The 21,646-nt window shown below is 42.6% G+C and overlaps 1 protein-coding gene across 16 annotated transcripts in view; it reads left to right on the forward strand.

The window, feature by feature from the left end:
• The window catches only part of ARHGEF28 (Rho guanine nucleotide exchange factor 28), a 289,077-nt gene extending 268,806 nt beyond the window's left edge, over positions 1 to 20,271 (forward strand). For 3 of the 16 annotated variants that reach the window (XM_038530833.1, XM_038530838.1, XM_038530835.1), the window contains one exon: positions 125 to 421. In XM_038530833.1, coding sequence (XP_038386761.1) covers positions 125 to 354 — 230 coding nt within the window. In that variant the 3' untranslated portion in view covers positions 355 to 421. Of the gene's footprint in view, positions 1 to 124; positions 422 to 19,074 lie in introns of those variants that run through there. The other 13 variants (XM_038530839.1, XM_038530836.1, XM_038530834.1 and 10 more) reach the window with 7 other exon arrangements.
• The last annotated feature ends 1,375 nt before the right edge of the window (positions 20,272 to 21,646 follow it).

Below are 21,646 nucleotides of genomic sequence, written 5' to 3' on the forward strand. Positions count from 1 at the left end.
TAATATAAAGGGTGACTATCTTTCTGTATTGGTCTGAGAGGAGATGTTGGTGGTTGTGTCACCACGACCTGGGAGGTAGTCTCAGCGGCACAGCGTTTAGCTCCCTCTGTTCCTCTCCATACAGGAAGAATTTACATCAGTCAGCTATGTTTCCAGAGCCATTCGTCAGAAATGTTTTGGCGACCAGACTTGACCATCTCAGCTTGGGATAGAGAGCTTCCGAATCTGCAGAACTTCCAACCGCTGTTGGTTGCATTATGTAGATGGTTGCGTTACGTCCGTACATCCCCGGGAGATCTTGCCGTCATCCTCGAGTCCCCTGAGCAGGTTTTTCAGCTAGAAAGAAAATGTTGAGAATGGCCATCGGTATTTCAATTTGAATCATTCCTTACTTTAAAAATTAAAAATTATGCTCTGGTTTATGACCTCAGTCTCCTTCTGAGTTTGGTTACCGAGTCGATCAGTTCTCATTAGTCCTGGATAAACTGATACACATCAAGGTTCAGAATTACCAGGAAGTACGTCTTATTAGCACCTACCATAATTTGAATTAATTACATGTGTAGTAATTTGTGTAGTGTCTGTGTGCCCCAATACGGAGTAGGCTTCGCGGAGGCGGGGACCTACATGCGTCGTCTTTGTGGATCGTTCTGTCAGAAGCACCAAGCGCACTGTTTGGCGTATAATGAACATTCGATAAATATTTATGACGTGAGTGAAGGAGTCAAGGTCCATACTCTTTAGCAGAGATGACAGCGCCTGTGAGTTTGAGCCCCGCAGCTTGACTCCACTGAGGCATAGGAAGAGGTGGAGAAACGACAGAGTTGTATGGGGTGTGATGGTGGTCAATGCAGGCAGGCTAGACAAGGCTGGCCAGCTGGCCCACTGAGTGCCAGATCACATTAGATGGGCGTATGCTACACAGCATTCTTAAAATGTCAGAGTAACTGTAAGATTGTTTGCCTTTAATCCCTTACTGGATTCTAGGCAGCAAACTTTAACCAACTTTTCTTCCTTATTAAATGTCGAAATAAATTTGTTTACTGATGTACAGTCCTATTTAACAGACTGCTGTAGATCCTCTTTGTACAGCTCTGGAGAGCACCTCTGTGTGAGTTAATTTTCCATTGAGTACATTGTGTATATAGCCCCATGTAGCCTTGTATAGCCAGTGAAAACTTAAGAAGTTACGACGTGTTCATAAAATGCTTTAGTTTATTCTAAATAAGTGGAAATAAATCCGTTGCTATCATTTTAGGAAGATGGCACATAAACAATTTAGCATTTGATTGTTTTATCAATAACTCAGTCAACCTATCTGTTCACTGAGGTATTTCTTTTTTAACCATACAGCAGCTCGAACACCAGTAAATTAAACGTGGGCAGTTAGCTCAACATCAATGAAATAATTTCTTAAACCCTTTTTCTTTGGCTACATCGTATTTAACAGTCTAGTGTATTTCCCTGGGCAAAACAAACACTATTTGTTTAGTTAAATATGCTCCTAGAATGTGAACTAGTTTCCCTGGCCTGACCTTCTAACTTGTCAGACTTAAAATATTGCCTGAAAGATCACATATTGATAATAGCAATCTTAAATTAAGTGCGATGGTGTCTTAAGAAATATATCCCTTTGCTTTACTCCAGAGTAACTGAAGGGCACCTATATATTCTCTGCTGGTCGATTCCCAGACTCAGCTGGCTTAGGGGGAGAAGTCTTGTCCTGTTTTTTTTGCACAGATTTGAGCCAGATAATAAAAAAAACCGGGGCCCAAGTTTTGATCTGTGCAGATGTTAATGTGCCATGATAAATCACTGTTGAGCTTCCTTGGGTAAGGAGCCAGGATCTCCATCCTCTTTCTGGGTGACATATTAATTCAATTTAATTTGAAACGTTAATGCTTGGTTTGAAGATTTACCTAAGGAAAAATGTAATCTTATGAAGTTTCCAGTTATGCAGGATAGGACTCTGGGCCTTTCACAGAACAATTTCACAGTAAGGCTGTGCAAAATTTAATTATTTTCATGATGACTCTTTTCCATAGCTCTCTTTGTGCAAATTTCATTACACTACAGCTTTTTCTTCCTAAAACATAACATACTGGATGTTTGGATTAAATATAGAATATTTGGATCATCGGCCAAAAATATAGGACACTCTGCTTCTCTGGTGAATTGAGGCCATTTTGTAAGGAATGGTGCTGTAAGGCTTTGGAAGTAACGTTTACAAGCAAAACACTGGCCGAGTTTTAATTTTATTTAATGACCTGCTTCCTACCAGTGATCTTGGCACCCTATGTGGTGATTTGCAATCAATTAATCATACAGAATGTCGTAACGCTGCAATAAGGGTATTGCACTTGGAGAGTCTCATAAACCCACCAGCAACAGAAAACAGAAATTGCACACTGAAAGACGTCTTCGTGAAAAACCCCAAGTGGGGAGGTGATTTTAATGCTCTGTTTTCCAACACGGCCTTGGAAGCTTCAGTGTTTTCTTGTTGCTTGTGAGTTCTCTAGTTCCCATTCCTCAAAGACGGCTTGGCTCTTCAGTGGGCTGTCAGTATAGGAGTCCCTAAGCGTTCGCCTCCTTCAGTGTAGACACTAGTCATTTGGACGAGGGAAGTCTTGATTCTTCTGAATTACTGAAGGAGGAGGCTCTGGTTTCGGTTTTTATCCTGAATTCAAGGCACTAATGCTCAACTGCAGTAGGCCGTATTTTTCAAGTCTTGGTAGGAATGATTCAGAAAGGAAGCATGTTTCCATCCTGGGAATACACTGACATTTGCTAGAGGCAGATGGTAGAAGATGGGAGGGTGTGATATTACAAGTCAGAGACTTCACATACTTGACTGCCAGAAACTTTTGGAATCTGTATGTGAAGATCTTAAGCTTATATTCTTGTCATTTCAGATGTGCCCTTGCAGTTAACTGTTTAGCTCTGCTGGGTTTTTTTTTTTCTTCTTCTTATTTTAGCATAGTAAATATGGAACTATTAAACATTCTTAAGATTATGTAAGCCTAAACTCTTGGATGTATGTATATTGTGTTGTTTTTACTTGCTTCCATATGGTTATGTTTTGAGGATGTTCTTCTAACAAGAATATGGAAGCTTAATGTATATCCCAGCTGATTAAAATTGAACCCTCTTTTAAGAAACTGAAGTTTTCAGAGCTCTGTTACTTCCCATGAGTAGGTTAAACTTCTGACTCTTGACAAATTTATTCCTCCCAAAGCTGTACTATTTTTGATTATTTGTTAAATTATCCAGATTGGCATAATAGATTATACACAAGTAGAGCTCATCCTGTATTTTTAGATGCTTGACGCTTCTGTTAAGCCTGAGCTCTAAAATACGCTCACAGAGTTTTGCATATGCAAACTCCTCTTCACTGGCACATAGATCAGATGCAGAAAATGTAAGAAACATTTTGGCCAAAATGTGTTAGTCTGTTAGTCGGCATGTGGTAATGAGGCCATATTTTGCATTTAGGCTCCTGTGTTGAGAAAGTGCAGTTGCACACTGATGCCCCTTGGGGACCACAGACTGGAGTCACATCCCCTTTTCAGAATGCAACAACAGTGACAGAGGTCGGGGCAGCGCTATTCCCTGTCTTTTAGGGCATTCCCTTGAACTATCTACACACATGAAAACGAATTTTTTGTTGTTGTTATTGAATGCTGATCAACTAGCCTGAGAGTAAAGTATTGTGAAAGACCAGATCCTAAATTCACCTTCTGTGAGCTTCCTCCGCTCAAGAGGCGCCTTAATGAACTGGAAGGAGAAAGCCCGAAACTGCAGTCTGTGAGACTCAGAGCAAAGGAAGTATTGGGGGAAATCTCATGAACATCACCCTACCCAAGAAGTTGTCATTCCTCGGGATAAGAGTATGGAAGGAATTTTGCAAATGGTGCTGCTAGTAAATTAAAATACTTTATGCTTGTCAGATAAAAGATGCAGATATGTGGATACATAGATATTGCAGATATGTTTGTCAGAGTCAACCTGTTACCTACTACTTAAGATAGATACCCACTGACTCACATAGGGACACAATGAAATCCTTATTTTTATAAATTAAGGGGGGGGGCTTAAAGGTAAAATACATCTTCTCTTAAACTTAGAGTACTTCTACAAGTTTATAAGGTGATGGTTATTGGTGATGATTTTTAGGTTTGGTTTTGTTTTGTTTTGTTTAGAGATGATTATTTTCAGAATTTGTTTTTGTTTTTTTAGAGAGTCCATTGGCCCACTTGAAGACTCTATAGTTCAGGAAAATTACAGAAAATATGTTTCATGAGGGGCTTGATTCAATGACTGAATCCGTACTGACCCAGAAAAGCTACTAGGGTGGAAACCTGCATGGCAATACCATTTTTGGCCAGAATGACCAAGACCAGCTATGTGCCTAAGATAAAAGTGGAGGGTAGGGTATCCTCCTGTTATTCAAAAGTCAGAAGAAGATAAGGGATCCACCTTCTCCCATCTCTTAAACCAAGTTTTAGCCAAAATAGACTAAAAATTGTCTTTTCCAGCGTAATGAACTTTACATGAATTTATCAGCACGTCATTTTTAAGTGAGGGATCTGAATGCATGACTACACACATGAACGCACAAAGGAATGGCCTTGATTAATATTTGTACAGTGGAGATGGTTGACTGGCGTGGTGTTGAAGATAGAAGGGTTGGAAATCATGCCTCGGTTCATATTCCAGCTCTGCCATTTATTACCTACGAAATTTTAAGCCAGTATTATTTAAGTTGACTTGCTGTGTTTATTTCCTTACATATTGGACTTCTGGTAGTATCTGCTTTGGAGGTGGTAAGAGGATTCTGTAAGACAAGACACAAAATAGCTGGAACTCCAGCGGCACTCAACAGAGTTCCACTTGTTCACCTTGCATGAGGAAAGTTTTATATCGCTAGGAAGTACGTGTGAAGACTTGAGCCCCTGGACTACTTCCAAGTGGTTGCTCTGGTGGCTTGACTTACAGCTCATTTGGGTTCTACCCAAGAAGGCCCATCTCGAAGTACGTTCCACAGCTCTACTGGCTGTCACTCGGTGTCACAGGATAGACCGTTCTCATAATAACAATATCGGGGAAATGCTGGTTTTGCAACTACCCAGCTTTTTCAAAACTTTTATTGTGCTCTTGTGTATCCAAAAGTGGTGCTTCCCAAATCTTGGTGTCTAAGCACAGCATCCTCCTCCCCAGCCCAGCATCTTGCAGGCCTACTCTTCCTTTAAATAGAGTAGAACAAACACTGATGTAAGTGGATGTTGAAATAAATCCATTGCCTGCAGCACACCCGTCAAATACAGTTTTCTCCCTTGGGAGTGGTTGAAATCCAGATGACACATCCCCACATGATTTACCACATGGGTGGTTGTCTTTTGAAAACCAAATCCAACATGAATTTAAGAGTTTTGTTTAGCCCCCAGGTCAGCACTTGGGCCTGTGGATAAGGGTTTGTGTCCAGTCTTAGCGATTTTCTGGGCTCACTTCCTTGGGCCTTTTCAAAGGCACCACGTGCTCCAAGGGGGTCCTCCCTGAAGAAGCACAGGAGGTGATGAGTTTGGGCCTGGAGGCCAGGTCTGGCCTTTTAGCCTCTTAGCTGCCTCTCCTTCTCCATCCTTTCTCACCCCGTGGTCCAGCCACCCTCCCAACCCCACTTTTGTACATTTACTTTCTCTGGCAGGAATATCTTCTCTTCTACCATTTTCTTCCAAACTGGTTAACTCTTACTCATCTTTCAAGACCTAGCTCCAGGGTCGCTTACTTCTGGATGCCTTTCCAGAGCCTCTTTGTCTGGGTTAGGACTCTCTCTTGTGTAATCCTGTGTCCAGTATACCCTTTCGTTGCTTTCTGCTATATTTTGCACCGGTTTTCCCTTTAGACTCTTGGATGCTTTATGTAGTTTATTTTGCTGGGGTTATAATTCCCAGACACCGAAGTGCTCAGATATTAATTCTATTCAGTCTGTTTGGTAAAATGTATATCAAGGCACAGAATATTTCCATCACTCCAGAAAGCTCCCTTCTACCCCTTTCTAACCAATCCCCACCCCCAGAAGCAACTGCTTTTCTGCTTTCCATCACCATACGTTAATTTGCATATTCTAGAACGGAATGAAATCAGACACGTGTACCTTCTTGTATTCAGTTGTTTTTCACTCAGCATGTTTTTGAGATGCATCCATGGCATTGCATGAATCTGTAATTGGTCTCCTTTTATTACCGAGTAATCTTGCAGATGAATTTACCAGTGACCCATTCTTCTGCTGATGGACACCTGGCTTATTTCTCATTTGGGGCTACTGTGAATAAAGCAGCTGTGAACATTCCTCTACAAGGTGTGTGTGTGTGTGTGTGTGTGTGTGTGTGTAAATTATGTTTTCATTCCTCTTGTATAAATACCTAGGAGTAGAATTATTTCTAGAATAGGTACTTGTTTAGCTTTGAAGAAACAGAGTTTTCAAAGTGAAAGTGTATTTCAAAAACTACTGCCTATACGCTTCCTGGGTGCTGAGTCTAGGTCCTGTTCACCTTACTTCGCCTCCTGTCCAGCCCAGTGCAGAGCACACACGAAGCACTGAGTGCCTGTTTAGTGAAGAACAAATGGATAAGAAGCTCAAAACAGTTTCCATTCTTTTAAAAAAAAATTTAATTTATTTATATGAGAGACAGAGAGAGGACATGAATGGCAGGGAGGGGCAGAGGCAAGAGGAGGAGAAGCAGACGCCCCCCAGCAGGGAGCCCCATGTGGGGCTCGATCCTGGGACTCTTAAGATCACGACCTGAGCTGAACCAGCTGGGCCCCCCAGGCGCCCCTCAAACCAGTTTTCATTCTGACACCGTCTCTACTAATTGACAAAAAAAAAAATGAATGTCCATCAAAGGAATGGAAACTCGATTGACTTCAACGTGCTCCAGTCCAGGTGGGCAAATGGGAATACAGTTCCCCTGCCCTCTGCTCTGGGAGCTACTTCTGGTTGCAGGGTGGTGGGATGGGCAGGGGGTGTGTAAAGCCAAGGGTGTAGACTGATGGGCCACCATTCAACTCATCACCGTAGTTGCCAGGCGTGCTCCTCAAGAACTCTTCACGTTTCCCTTCCAGACCCTCCAGAGGCTACTTTTTCAGCACACTCCCCAACCCTGCCCGGACTCACTTGCACAAACTCCTAGTTCAGCCAAACGTGACAACTCTCCTTTCTTACGCATCTAGCATCTTCTCCCCTTTGCAAGGGTTGCAAATTCCACCTGAGTACCTCCCCGCGAGGCCACCTCTGTCGACATCCTTGCCACCCCTCCAGGCTCGGGGAAGGTGTGTCCTGTCTGAAGCTGTCCTGGCCGCCGCGCAGGGAAGCTCGCTCTCTGGAGCATCTGTGAAGTGGGCTCACCTGTGGCCGGTACTCATGAGCCATTGAGCGGGGGGTCTTGCCTTTATAACAGTTCTCTGCACCGGCACCTTCCAGCTCTGGTGGTTGACTGTGGGACGGCGTGCTCAGTGGCCCCCCGACGTCCGTCAGGAACGAGGGCTGCTGGTCACCAAGGGAAGAGCCGAGGCTCCTCTCCATGATCCTTGTTCTTGGTGGCTGATTCCACTAAAGAGCACTTAGATTATGTGGCAAAGCTGTGGCTCCTTGTTGAGAAGAGTTGTTTGGAGAAGAGAGTTCTGTCCAGGAGGAGGAGGGTGTAGTGCAACCTTGGGGGCATTCGTGTCACCTGCTGGATAACGAAGGAAATTAGCTTTCTTTAGGCTCTGGTGTTGGTCACAGGTCACATGTCAACGAGCGCAAATATAACAGCTAGAGTAGCTTCACGTGACATTAGTATCCGTAAGACAATTTAAAAATAATCTCCTTTAGAGGGAAAGGATGGCTCCAAGGAATAGAGCAGTTAATCCTGTTGTATGTATGTTTTCTTTTGATTGCTGTTTTGGTAATATCCTTATTTTTGTCTCTGTTCCGCAAACTGCCTTCCTCTCTAACTGTACAATTTCTAAAAATATTTAAGTTTAATTTCCAGAAATGTACTATAGTTATCTTGACTCTGATAACAAACAAATGTGAAAAGAATGCCAAGGGTGTGAAAATCTGCACTGAACAAAACACTTTTTTCTATATATTATGTTGTACTTTTAAAATTATAATCATCTTTGAGTGGCATAAACTCAAAGCTGCAGTTGGAAAATATATTTTGGAGTTTGGTTTCTTGGCAAACGTCATTTCAAACAAATAGAATTACAAAAATAATGTTTCTCATTTCTAAAAAAGAAAAAAACTTTATGTTGCTATGAAAACTGTAAATACCAATTTCTCAGAACAGAAAAGGCATGTAAGTCATTTGACATCATGTAATTTTGTAGTTGATCAAGAAAAAAAAAAACTCATTTGTCAACCTTTAAAGAATTGGATACCAATTTTTTGAAGTCCAATTATATGATCATTAAGATGTAGTTAGAACTAGCTTGGATGTATTTAATTGCTTACCTTCTTCTGTTTGATCAAAGGCATTGGATCTTGTATGCTTAAGAACTCTAACAGATTTCCCTCTCCTGCATCAGTAAGAAGTAAGTGGGGCATTAAAATTCAAACTCTCCCTCTTCGCTGATGGCATTAAAATTCCTAAGTTGAGTTCCTGCATTATTCACCTAGCAGAAAAATGAATTCACTTCTTCCCGCACAAAATGAGAGGCATGACTCTTTGGGTGTGAATAGGCTCATGAAGCAGACAGTTTCCAGAAATCAGCCTAATGAGCACGGTTCTCGGGAATCCGAGGTGTCTCTGTCTGTCAGGGGACCTCAGTGCTGTGAATGTGGTGATGTGTCCCTGAGCTGGAGACCTACCTGCCATTTGATTCACCACGCCTTAAAAAAATTGTTCCTTTTTCTTAACAAGGACTCCAGGATCTGAATAGCTTCACTTTGATTAAAAAATTGATCTTGACTTTTTCTTTTTCTTTTTTGGGTCTGTTTGTATTGTGGACGATTTCAAACATGTACATAATTAAGCAGGAGTATGACAACCACTTAGTGACCGTTCTCCAACTTGAGAAACTGAGGAACTGAACGGCCAGTCACATTTCCTCTAGAAGCTTCACCGCCACCACACCGGTTTATTTTGCAGCAGTACTTAGAACTTGTATGAGAACATTTATTGATCTAGAATATCTCAGTATAATTCTCTAAGAGATAAGGCCTTCCTTTTAAAACTATTATCACACCAAGGGAGAAATTAGCAAGAATTCCATAATATCAATATCTAGTCAGTATTTAAGTTCAAAATTGTTTCGTGTGTGTGTGTACTTTTTCTAGTCTGTTTTTTTTTTGACTCAGAATCCGAATAAAAACCACATATTGTAATTGGTTGCTGTGTATTTTGATGCATTTTTTGTTATACAAGTTTTAATCATGAAAAATTTCAAACAGAAACGTATAGAAAAAGTGTATTGTGCATTTAACAAATGTTAACTCGTTGCCATATTTGCCTCAGATATCTTTGCCTTTTTTTTTTAGAATGTTAGATATAACGTCCCTCTCATTTTTCTTTTTTTTCCTTTTTAGAGTTAACCAATATCTTATAATTGGTGCATACCATTTCTTTTTTTTTTTTTTTTAAGATTTTATTATTCATGAGACACACAGAGAGAGGCAGAGACCCAGGCAGAGGGAGAAGCAGGCTCCATGCAGGGAGCCCGATGCAGGACTCAATCCCAGGACCCCAGGGTCACACCCTGGGCCAAAGGTAGATGCTCAACCACTGAGCCACCCGGGTGCCCCTGGTGCATATCATTTCTATAGTATGTTTTTATGCTATCACTGCCTGTATGCATAAATAATACATATTTTTTGTTTTTATATATATTCTGTGTAAATACATAATGTGTATGCCTTTCTGCAGCCAGTTTTTTCACTAAATGAGCATATTCATACACATAGCTCAAATAGTTCATTTTAAACTGCTGTATGCTATTCCAATATAGGAATAAACACCAGCATGTTCATTCCCCCACTAATGAGCAGTTAGGGTATTTCCAATGTTTTCCCCCTGCAAATGATTCTCAGTAAACATCCTTTTATGCATTCGCCTTGTGCAAATGAATGAGAATTTATTCACATGATAACACCTAATAGTGGTAGAGATGTCTTTGGTTTTGCTGGGTATTCCTGTTTTCTCTCTAAAGTTACATAATTCTCAGTAGCAATATATGAGAGTTCCAGTTTTCCCCGAACTTTCCCAAAACTCAGTATTGTTAGTCTCTTAAATTTTGCCAATATCATGGGTATGAAATGGTAACTCACATGCTTTCAATTTGTACTTTTCTAATTACTAGTGAGATTTAGTATCATTGCATTTATTTGCTTTTTAGGTTATCTCTTTGGTGAGTTGACTATTTATAAAGGTGTTTTTCCTAACAGCAGATTTTGGAATTTCAAGCATTCAGTCTTATTCATGGAGACACATTCATTCTTTCCAAATGGGTTCAGTATGTTTTGTACTTTGAGAAATAGTTTTCAGAGAAATCATTTACAGTCGTATGTGGATCCTTTAGGATTGGAAAAGGACATTTGTGAGAGCTGAGCTCTTTCAAGATGGAAAAAAATCAACCTGATGTGCAGAAGCTACTTAAAATAACACTGGTTTTGACTATTCTCTTCTATCTTACTGAATCTTTAACCATCTGCCATTTTCATTTGCTTACATTTTTCCTTCCTTCCACTATGTCTTCCTTCAAAGCTCCGACGCCGCTCAGTTATTGACCAATAGTAGTTTGCACACACGCGACATGTCCAGTATCTATCAGCTTCATTTTCCTTCCTTGAAATTTCCCTTCCAGGGTCCTCTGGCCTCCTGTTTCTCGTAGGTCCCCGTTCCCAGGCCAGCTATGCAAGTGTCACCCTTCCTATCCCTCCTGTGACGGATCCTTTGTCTTCAGTCCCTTTATCTTCTGTGATCTATTCCTTTAATTGGTGGAGCGGATCCCCAAACTTTCCTAAGCAAAGAGGTCATGAAAGCACATTTTTCCCAATTAACTAATTTGAAATGTCTTTTTCATTCAATTTATCTTTGCCACATTCATACTTGGTTTTTGTAAGATATCTAGGCTTAGAATTCTAGATCAAAAGTTATTCTCCTACAGAATTTTGAAGGATTTGATTCTTCTTCTCGGATTGCTCTCAAGACGTCGGGTGCCATTCTTATTTCTAAACTTCTGTGACCTGTTCTCAATTTTGGGAGCCTTTAGAATTCTCTCTTTATCCCTTCCTGGATGAATTGTAGTATATGCCTTAGTGTGGTCTTTCGTGAAAGCCATTTTTACTGATTATTCATTAGGATCTTTCAATCTAGAGATATTTCCTTCGATACTGGGAAATTTCCCTTTAAAAAAAAATCTGTTTCTGCTTTCTATTATCTTATTGGACCTGTTTCTGGTTATATATTGGATCTCTTGGATCCTCTGACTTTCCTGCTTTTTCGATTTCCATTACAAATAAGTTTCTGGGAGATTTTCTACTAGTCTGTTGATTCTTTTTTTTTTTTTTTCTTAGTATTTATTTTATTTGAGAGCAAGAGTGAGTAGGGGAAGGGGCAGAGGAAGAGAATCTTCAGGGAGATGCCCAGCTGAGCACAGAGTTCAGCTCGGGGTTTGATCCCACTACCCTGAGATCATGACCTGAATTGAAACCATGAGTCAGAGGTTCAACCAAGTGAGGCACCCAGATGCTCTTAATTTTTTTTTTAATTCACCTAGCATATCTCTAATTTTAAAAAACGATTTATTTATTTGTTTGTTTGTTTATTCATGAGAGACACAGAAAGAGGAAGAGACACAGGCAGAGGGAGAAGCAGGCTCCATGCAGGGAGCCCGATGGGGAACTAGATCCCAGGACCCCCGGGTCACAACCTGGGCCGAAGGCAGATGCTCAAGTGCTGAGCCACCCAGGCATCCTGAGTAGATAAAATTTTTGAATCATATTCACTAATTCCTTTGACAATATATATTATTAAAAACTGAAATTTACTTTGAAATTATTTGACTAAATATTTTCTATTTCTTAAATATCACATTTTAGTTCTAGGCAAACTCAAAAGGCTAAAGGAGAGGAATCTAAATTCCATGAGCTACTTACCAATTCATTACCACCAACAAATACACCCAGGGTATAAAAGATCTTTTCTGAATTACAGTTCACTTAGGAGATGTAAGATTTTCTAGGCAAAAGCAACGGGCCACACTTGAATCTGTATCATTTTTTATGGGTAGCTATAAACCCAAATGAACCTCATCTATTTTATGGATTAGATTCATATGAACTATGAATCTTTCTAAATAGATATAAACCTGTACACACACATTTGCCAACGACTTGTCATACAGTCGCATTAAAATTGATCTAAACATACTCTGCGTCCAGAGGAAGACTCTAATTTATTGCCAGAGTATTCCAATTCTATCAGATGTATAGAAGCTACAATGTTGGAATAACAGAGAGCCCTTTATAATTTTATAGGCCAAATATATGTAAGGCTACGGACTTTTAAAAATGTATCATGGAACATTTCAAATGTATACAAAAATAGAATGATTTAATGAACTCTCAGCTTTAATGATGACCAAAACTGAGACAAGCCAATCTTGGTTCATTGGTGCTCTTTTCTCCCTCTCACATTGGGTTATCCTAAAGCAAATCTAAGATATCCTATGATTTCATCTCAAAATGCTTTAGTATCTTTCTTTAAAAGACAAGGAATGTTGTTTTTTTCTTTAAACATCACCATAATATCATTACACCTAAAAAAAATGTAACATTTTTTACTTAAAATCATACTCTCCACACTTGAATTTCTCTTCAGTTTTTTTTCCCCCTTTGGATTGTTTGAATCAGGATCCAAATAATTTCATATGTTGCATTTGGTTTGTAGATCTCTTAAGTCTCTTTTAATCTAAAGTTTCTCCCTTTTAAAAAAATCATAATTTTTTTGAAAAGACTAAGTTGTTTATATTTTGAAATGACATTTTTCCTCCCTGGGCGGGGGAGGGGGGGTGTTTAAACGTCCTACATTCTGAATTTTGCTGATTGCTTTTCTATAGTGTTGTTTAACATATTATTCTACTTCTGTATTTCCTGTAAACTGGATAGTTGGGAATAGGTATTTGATATTTGACTAGATACTTCTCTGACATGAAAAACATGGTGTTGCGTATCTCCTACATTATACATACTGTACATTTCCTCTTGCGTCTTATAGGCTTACCATGTCTGTTTGCCTTTTTATGATATTATAATTGCCCCATGAGTTCAGATGCTGTCACCTTGGTCCATGCATTATAAGGTTCCCCATCCTGATAACTCTAGTGGCCACTGATGATTATTGCCTGGGTCCACCATAGGGCATTATATACAGGGTTAAGAGTTTCTGAATTTGGAAAACCTCACTTATTTTCAACTTCCTGCCCTGACTTATTCTGGCATCTTGGTCATTCACCGTCTCTTCCTTAATCTATAATATATTTATCTTTCTCTAGTATACCGTTTCCCAAAGTATGTTACATGGAACACAGCACTGCCAAGCACACTGTGAGAGAACTCTCCCCGAGTTTGGGGGATGCCACTTACCATTTTCCCCTCTCAGAGATTTATAATGCAGGGGAGCCTGTAACATTCTCAGGAATCTTTTAATAGACTTGATTTACCCAGAGTTGCATCAACTTACTTGTATTCTTTTCTCTTTAACACTTATTGGTATCTTGTTTAGAGAAACACTTTGAAATGCATCCTAAATAAGAGGGGGAAGGTGGAAGCACTTGCCCCACCCTCCCATAGGGCTTGCTAAACGTTAAGGTCATGAGTCCTTAACATTGGTACCTAATGGGGAAAAAAGAGAGTGGGAGCAAATCCAAGATCAGATAACAGGCTTGGTGTATCATGTCTTCTGTTAATATAATCTCATCTTCATTGTATTGATTGCTTCAACTGCTTTCTTGTCAGTGTTACCTATTTAACTCACATTCGATTCCAAATGTATTAATCTCCGATAAGAAAAAAAAAGTCCGGCTACAACAGTCACAATTTGAAAAATTATAAAAGTTTGCTTTTATAGGTTACAAATTTCTGCAAGCACACCACATGTGCACACACACTCCCTCCAGGGCAGGGAGCAGGAGCAGTATTGGTACATGAGGGGTCGCAATGGAATCATAACAGTAGTTGAGATCATTGGTCTCAGACACCAAATCTAGGTTCATTTTCATGCCAGAGGCTCACGACCTCTTTGTGGCTCACGGAGGAAAATGGAGTCGAGCAGAATTAGTGACACAGACCATTTTTCCTTTGCTCTGAAGATACCTCAAGCTCCCTACAAGAAGTGTTTTCCATTAGAAGAAAAATGCTGTGCATTAATGCTCCTGAGAAAAAACAGTGATTGCCAGTGATGCCATCAGGAAACGATTTTTTAAATGTTTCACAGTATAAGCATGAATCAGTCATTAAATAGGGAATACAACTTATTTTGCAGACTTGGAACATTAGTCAAAAAATTTTTGAGGTGGAGTTTATTCTAGGGAAGTGTGAATTTTGATCTTCGGAACATGCACTGGGGATATAGTAATAAGGAGCACAAGTCAGAACACTTCGTTAAAGTAAACAAGAACAGAGCCAAGACCCAGAGACTCAGAGCTCTGTTTTGTGAGTTTTATTTGGGAGACTGGAATGGGATGAGACGCAGAGGACTGAGCAGGGCATCATCAACAATCTAAACAGTAGACTCAGTGTGCTTTTTTGCAGCACTGGGCTGCTGGTGCCTGGCCAGGGGCCATACTGTTGAGTTAAGTTCTGGACCTCCACCGTTGATATTTATGATGAAAGTTATACTGGTGCTTTTAAGTTTAAATATGGCTTAAAAAATACCATGATTGAGAATGTGTTTCCATCCAGAAAATCCAGGAAAGGCAAGTATTGCTGATGTTAAAATGACGGACAGCCCTTTCCGACTTGTCACAAACTTTTTCTTCATGACAACTTAGGAAGCAACTCGCTGTTTCCTTCAGCTTGCTGTTCATTGACGGGCAGGTCATGCGCTGGGTTTGACTGCGGGCATTACCTTCTCGTTAGGTAGCTTTCCGAAGACTGTCCCCTGAGGACTCTGTGGGCTCCGGCAGTTAGGTGGTGCTAGAGGAATGAAGGTAGGGGGCGGAACCCATGTCTGGAAATTACCTTAAAAACATTATATGGGACCTAAGGTGATAAATTTGTATTTCTTGAACATAAAGAGTTAAACCACATTCATTGGGGGATCCCTGGGTGGCTCAGTGGTTTAGCGCCTGCCTTTGGCCCAGGGTGTGATCCTGGAGTCCCAGGATCGAGTCCCACGTCGGGCTCCCGGCATGGAGCCTGCTTCTCCCTCTGCCTGTGTCTCTGCCTCTCTCTCTCTCTCTCTCTCTCTCTATGTTTATCATAAATAAATAAGTAAATCTTTAAAAAATTTTAAAAAAAGATAATGAAACACATTCATTTGTTGTTCCCTCAGATTATTTGGTGAATCATAACCCAAAACACAAATGTATAAATTCTCCTTTGGTAGAGGAGTTCAAGAGGCTGGAATGGTGACTTCAAAACTCCTTGGTGAATTGAAGCCCAAAGAGGAGAGATGACTTGCCCGAGGTTACCTTGTCGTTCACAGGTTGCATTCAGCCGTCAGCGTAGGGGGCCCTTCATCCACTTTCAATATGGCACGTGGTTGCACTGTACACCTCGAGTTTATAGGCTGGTCTTAATCCAGTTTGGTTGGCTCAAAATACTAATGGTGGAGAGCCAATGGCGGGAAGGCTGATTTTGCATCTTGCTAGTGTCCATTTCTCAGGACAAGCCATCCCACACCTCAGATTCTCTTCCCTGATAGTCTAAAATGGCAATACGAGGTGAGCAAATGATGAAAGTGGTGAATGCAAATGTCAACCAACAGGTTGCAACTAAAGGCTAAGAATAGGGAGATTCAGGACACCAGCTGGTCTGTGGATTATCGGTGTGTGGTGCAGGGCATGTCCTTGGTAGAATGGATGCTTTCTAGCCCTACTCATGGGAGAAAGAGAATAGTACCAGCCAAAATGTGGGTACTTAGAATTCTGAAAAACTTCATTAGTGGACGGTGGGTCTAAGGAGATTTCTTCTTAAGGATGAAGTTGTAGGGTGTGGAAGAAAGTTCGGTTCAGTAGAAGAAATCCTGCACCAAGATTTTATTTCTCCACTTGGTTTAGCAAGGCCTTGGGTTTTCTATGTATTTTAGCCTATTTGTCTTTATTTTAAGCTTAATAATGTTCCTTGTGTTTAGTTTCCAGAAGTATGGTAAAGATCACATTATATCTTTTAGGTTAAGTAAAAGGAAAAGTTCTATTGAGACACTAGATTGAAAGTTTCCTTCCAGTTTGTAGTTTTGTTTCCTTATAATAGCATTTGCTTTATGGTTGACTAAATTCTGTTTCTGTTAAATTCATATATCTTTGCTTATTTAAAATTGAGGTATTTTTATGTCCAGCAATTTATAGGGATTTTGATCACAATATTGGATGATTTTTTGTTACTCAAGAATTCTGCTTTTTGAATCAGTGAGGTTTTGTTTTAACAAATGTTTTTCCAGTTTAGAGTTCCATATGATGATCATATTCTCTAGGGTAAGAAGTGTGGAAAAAGGTGGCTGACCTTGAGAAAGTATACAGTTGCTGTGCTGGGGTTCTTTCAGGGTTGAAATGGAATAACAAAATCAGAAATCGTGGAAGCGTTTCTAATTTCAAAGAAGGTTGTCTGACCTTCCCTAAAGAGTTAGGGTGGAAACCAAGGAAGAACACGGAGGAGGAGACCGAGCTCCCCTCAGGCATACATACCCCGACAACCTCTAGTCACCCATCTGGGAGAACAACGCGAGTCCGTCACTTGAGGGCCAAGGAAGCGGCTTCTCACCGAGAGATCTTCTTCTTCTGTGTTTTTCTTCTTATCTCAAGAAGTTCTCAGTAAACGTCTGCACCCCTTCACACACACACACACACACACACACACGCACGATTACCAACTACACCTCCCCCCGTTTATTCTTGGGTCTCTTTCTTCCTGAACCAGAGCCTACAGTTTAACTTAAGATAAAAGAATCCTGATCTATATGTGGTCCTTCGGCTCGTTTTGAGGATGCCTTCCTTGAAACCAGTAGGAGGACTCGCCAGATCCAGACTCCCCGGTGTCTCGGGGTTTCTGCTCCATGTTTCACGCCCCAGAGGAAGGAGACTTACGTGGATTAAGGGCTTCATCGGGCCTGGTATTGTCACGTTTGTCACCAGTCGCCCCTCAGCCACCTCATTCAGTGGATAGTTGTTCGTTCTCCGTGTGGTATTTCGTGTCATGTGGCTGGACGCTCTGTTGGCCACGAGGCAGCACTGTGGTGGCTCCGGCCGGCCCCCTCCACCAGACGGAGGCTTGGAGCTGTGCGTGTGTTTCAGGTTGTGTGATACTAAACATGAGTAGTGAAACTGGGAATATTGGTTTCTTAGAGGTTAAATGGCTTTATTCATTCAATGGCTGGGGACAGGAGTTGGAAGCATGAATGTGTGTTGTGACCACAAACAGGCACTCTTCGTCTCCAGATGTGCTACGATAGTGGAGGGCCTTGTGGACTGCTGTGTGCTGCCCTCGTAGACAAGGGGGTGCCGGGGGGTGGTTTGTGTTTGCCTGATAAAATGAGGGAGCTTTGTAATTTTGATAATAATTGTGTGTGTTTTTAGGAGCTTGCTATGTCTTTTTCTGAATTTCGTTTTTGCTAAGTGACTCTTCAAAATGTGGTACTTAGCGAGGAGAAGCACTAGACATTCAAGGTCTCTATTCATTTAGGAAAGATGGTCAAACCATTTCCATCACCGTGAGAATGAGAATCGTGAGAATCTTGATCCCATGAGCAAGTGGCAATGCTCCTGAGTTCAGATCTAGCTTGCACGATGTTGGGGGAGGGCTTGAAGTGGCCTGAGCCTCCATTCCCCAAACTGTAAAATGTGAGTTGCAACATTTTGAGGCTTAAAGAGTGATGTCAGTAAAGACCCACAGTTCTCGGGCCCAGTTCTGGGCACGAGGGGAGTAGAGGCATCCTCAGTCGTGAAAATAGCAGTAGTTAGTGGCTTCCCAGAATCTGAGGGACAGGATTTGGAATCGGGGTTCAGTAAAATCAAGTCACCCAAACGTAGATGGATTTTCCGACGTCCCACTGGCATCTGGAGTCAGGGAGGCCTGGGTTAGCACAGAGCTGTGGGTCCAGGCTCCCCTCGTCCCGGGCCACCTCCCCTGCTGGCTCCAGCTCCTGCGGTAACTGGTGTCTGCGGGCCCCGGGGACAGCCGTGTGGGGTGCTGCTCTCCAGCCTCACAGCCGAGCCTCCGGGTCAGGAGGGCCCAGGTAGCCAGCATCGCTGGTCACATGGCGCTGCCGGTTTCGCGTGTCCGTGGAGGCCACAGGGCATGTGCTGCAGGCGAGCGGCGGGCGAGGGTGCCCGGAGTCCTGGGCCGGAGGCAGGAGCTTGTGGCCGCGGCCTCCCTCCTCCAGGGCGCCAGCCCTGTCCCCTCCCCTGCCCTGGGCAAGCGGGTGCCCCGACAGCTGAGGCCCAGCCACCTGCCAAGGCCTGCAGCCCAGGCCGCTGGCCCATGGGCATCTAGAGGCAGGTCGGGGGGTGGTCAGGGGGCCCCGGGAACCCGGGGCCAGGTGCCGTGCAGGTGCACCCGGCCCCCTCACGGAGGCAGACCTTGGCCTGTGGGCAGGGGGCACCCCTTCGGCGCTGGCACGGCTTCTGCCTGCGGACGGAGACAGGTGTCCGGCCACTTGAGCCTGCCCTGCACTTACTTGCAAGGCTCTTAGCTAGAGGAGGCCTGGGTGCCAGCGAGCACGTCGGTGCTGCAGTCGTTGGGTCCCTTGCCGCCACTGCAGGCTGTCGCTCCCCTGGGAGCCCATGGCCCCCCGTGTGCCAGACCCCACGGCCCAGGGCCTAGCATCCCGTGTGTGGGCCTCGCGCTGCCCCTCTGACCTATGCGTCTATCTGTTGCAGGCCTGCGCACCCCTCACCCGGGGCCCTCGGCCTCCCCGGAGCCCAGTGCACGCAGCTCCCGGCTGCAGACGGGGGCGGCAGAAGCAGCGCACAACCTACAGACGCGGACCGGACAAGATGCAGAGACCGGAGACGCGGCTGAAGAAAATATCGTTTACCTCTAATTGTGTGGTCAATTTTTTTTTCCAGACAAAACAAAACACTGGCATTTTGTGGAGAATTATTTTTTTCTTTTCCTGATGTTTGTGTGACTGTGTCCAAATTGCTTTACAAGTAATATTTAATATTTCATGCAAGTACATTCTTTGGGCATGAGTCCAATTAAATTATTGAAAGCAGTTCTTGTTTGTATAATCATTAACTTATCACACCTAATTTCAGATTTCTGGTGGAGAAATTAACTTGAATAAGCAGAAATATTTTCAGAGTTGTTATGACTCTAGAGTAAAATCCCATATTGCATTTTTTACTGGATCACCTGGTTTTGGAAATGTGTTTTTTTGTTTTTAAAGATCTAGAAGAAGCAATCTGGTTGGAAAGAGTGATATTCATGATGGGCAAGCTTTCCCAACACAGCAGCTGATTAGGGGGAATGGCCTCAAGGCCCTAAAAGGCAGAGGAGCATGTGGGAAAGGCCTTTTCTTGGCTGGGTGGTTTTTTTTGTTTGATTTTTGTTTTGTTTTGTTTTGTTTTAACGTGCTAAGTTCTCTTGGGGAAGTGAAAGGGGTCCTCTCCTGGTGGTGATCTGTTGTAGTCCCCATGCGGCCAACATGTCCTGTCTGGGCACCTACCAGTTCCAACTGGGCAACTACTCTGCTGTGGACATAATCTGGACTCTTAGGACCTGGGCCACGTGCTCAATTTCTTGGTCCTAATCTAATGCTGGTTGGTCTTCAAGCCACAGTTGAGCAACATCCTTCAACACAGCCCCAGGCAGACCATTTTGATGTAAATAGTGAAGCTTCAGTAGTGCCCAGCTTCCCTCCCACAGTGGAGAGAAAGGACAACTACCACTCCCCAGAAGGATCCCTGCCCTGCGGTTCTTAAAGGACAAAATCCAAACTGCTTTCTGGGTGAAGCCTGCTGACTGTATGTGCTGTTTCACAAGGGAAAACTAGCACATCTGGCCTTCAGAGCAATATGGGTCTCGCTGTAAGAAAATAAACCAGGAAATGTTTTCAGTTTGTTCTTCAGAAATATTTGTATGTTTTGCTCCGAGTCAAAAAAATATCTTTCACCTCGCTATTTGAACACTTTAACATTGTGTAAGACCATAGGGAAATAGACATTTCACATGCGAACACTCTCTCCCCTTACTGAAAGTGAAAATCAAGGAGGACTAAATTCACCCGGAATTGCAGCACTCACCAGGAGGGAGCTGTGATAGGAAGGGAAAAAATTTCACCCAGATTCCGTTGTCTTCTGTCCAGTTGAATACCTGTTGGCATTTATATTTTCCTGTTGGCAAGTCAAATCTTAGTTTAAGAAAGAGCCTTTGGGGGAGAAAAAAAGAGCCTTTGTTGGGAGTACTCTGACTCTTGCTGCCTCCGGCCATCTTGGTCACAATCATAATAACAAATTAAGAGTCTAATCTTCAAGAATGGGTATAGCTTATTAAAATTTTAGTCAATCACTTCACCTCCAAGCTGAACTCCTGAATTATGAGATGTATCTTCCATTCCTAAAGGCATCTAAAGAAAAAGACCTGTCTTCCCGCTCTCTTTCCAACAAAGCCTTGTCCAGAATCCTATATCCCTTGAGTAAGGAACACACCGATATTTCAGTCTAAATCCTATAGTTATAGAATAACTATAAGTTATAGGATAGGATAACTATAACTATATTTATATAACTATAAATATCCTCCCTTTCCCCCGGCATTGGATGTGGAAATATCTGTACGTGATGACACAAATAGAGGTTCAGAATCCCCACACAGTTCTTTAAAAACTCATGTGCTCAGTTGATTTCCAGGCCTGCAGACTTTGAGTCTTGGTGCAGCTACCATGGGGAAGCAGGAGCATCTCTTGAGCTATCTGCATCATGGGTTCCTCTTGGTAACTGTCTTATTTAAGATTATGACTTTGCAGCTGAAGAGAAGTTGAAAAGGCTCCTTGAGGACGTCTCCCTTTGCACTGTGTCCTCACCACACAGGGCTCCGGTCGCAGTGGAGGTCGCCCTGTGGTTCCAACACAAACTCCCCAGTCCCGGGAGAAGACCACCCTATTTTCCAGCGTCGTAAATAAGTTTCCTGGAAAGGATTTACTTTTCTTGCCAACTGAAGAGCTTAGAGGAAACATTCATCCCTTTGGAGATCGGTTGTGGGAAGGACAGCCACGCCGTTGCTCTGTCCTCCGCGGGCTGCGTGCGCTCACGGCCGCCCCACTCGCAGTCCAGCCCTGGGACGCGCCATCAGCCATCAGGATGTCCCGTCGCCGGAGCCTTGCAACCCCCTCCAGCCACTTGTGGGGCCCTGCTCAGTGGGAAGGGGCCGAAGCCCCGCTGCAGAGGGAGAGCGGGCGCCCCGGGCGGCTGGAGCCACGCTAAGCCGAAAGGGGAGTGCAGTGAAGTC

The sequence above is a fragment of the Canis lupus genome, chromosome 2, assembly GCF_011100685.1.
Source record: "Canis lupus familiaris isolate Mischka breed German Shepherd chromosome 2, alternate assembly UU_Cfam_GSD_1.0, whole genome shotgun sequence".
In the NCBI taxonomy this organism is placed as follows: domain Eukaryota; kingdom Metazoa; phylum Chordata; class Mammalia; order Carnivora; family Canidae; genus Canis; species Canis lupus.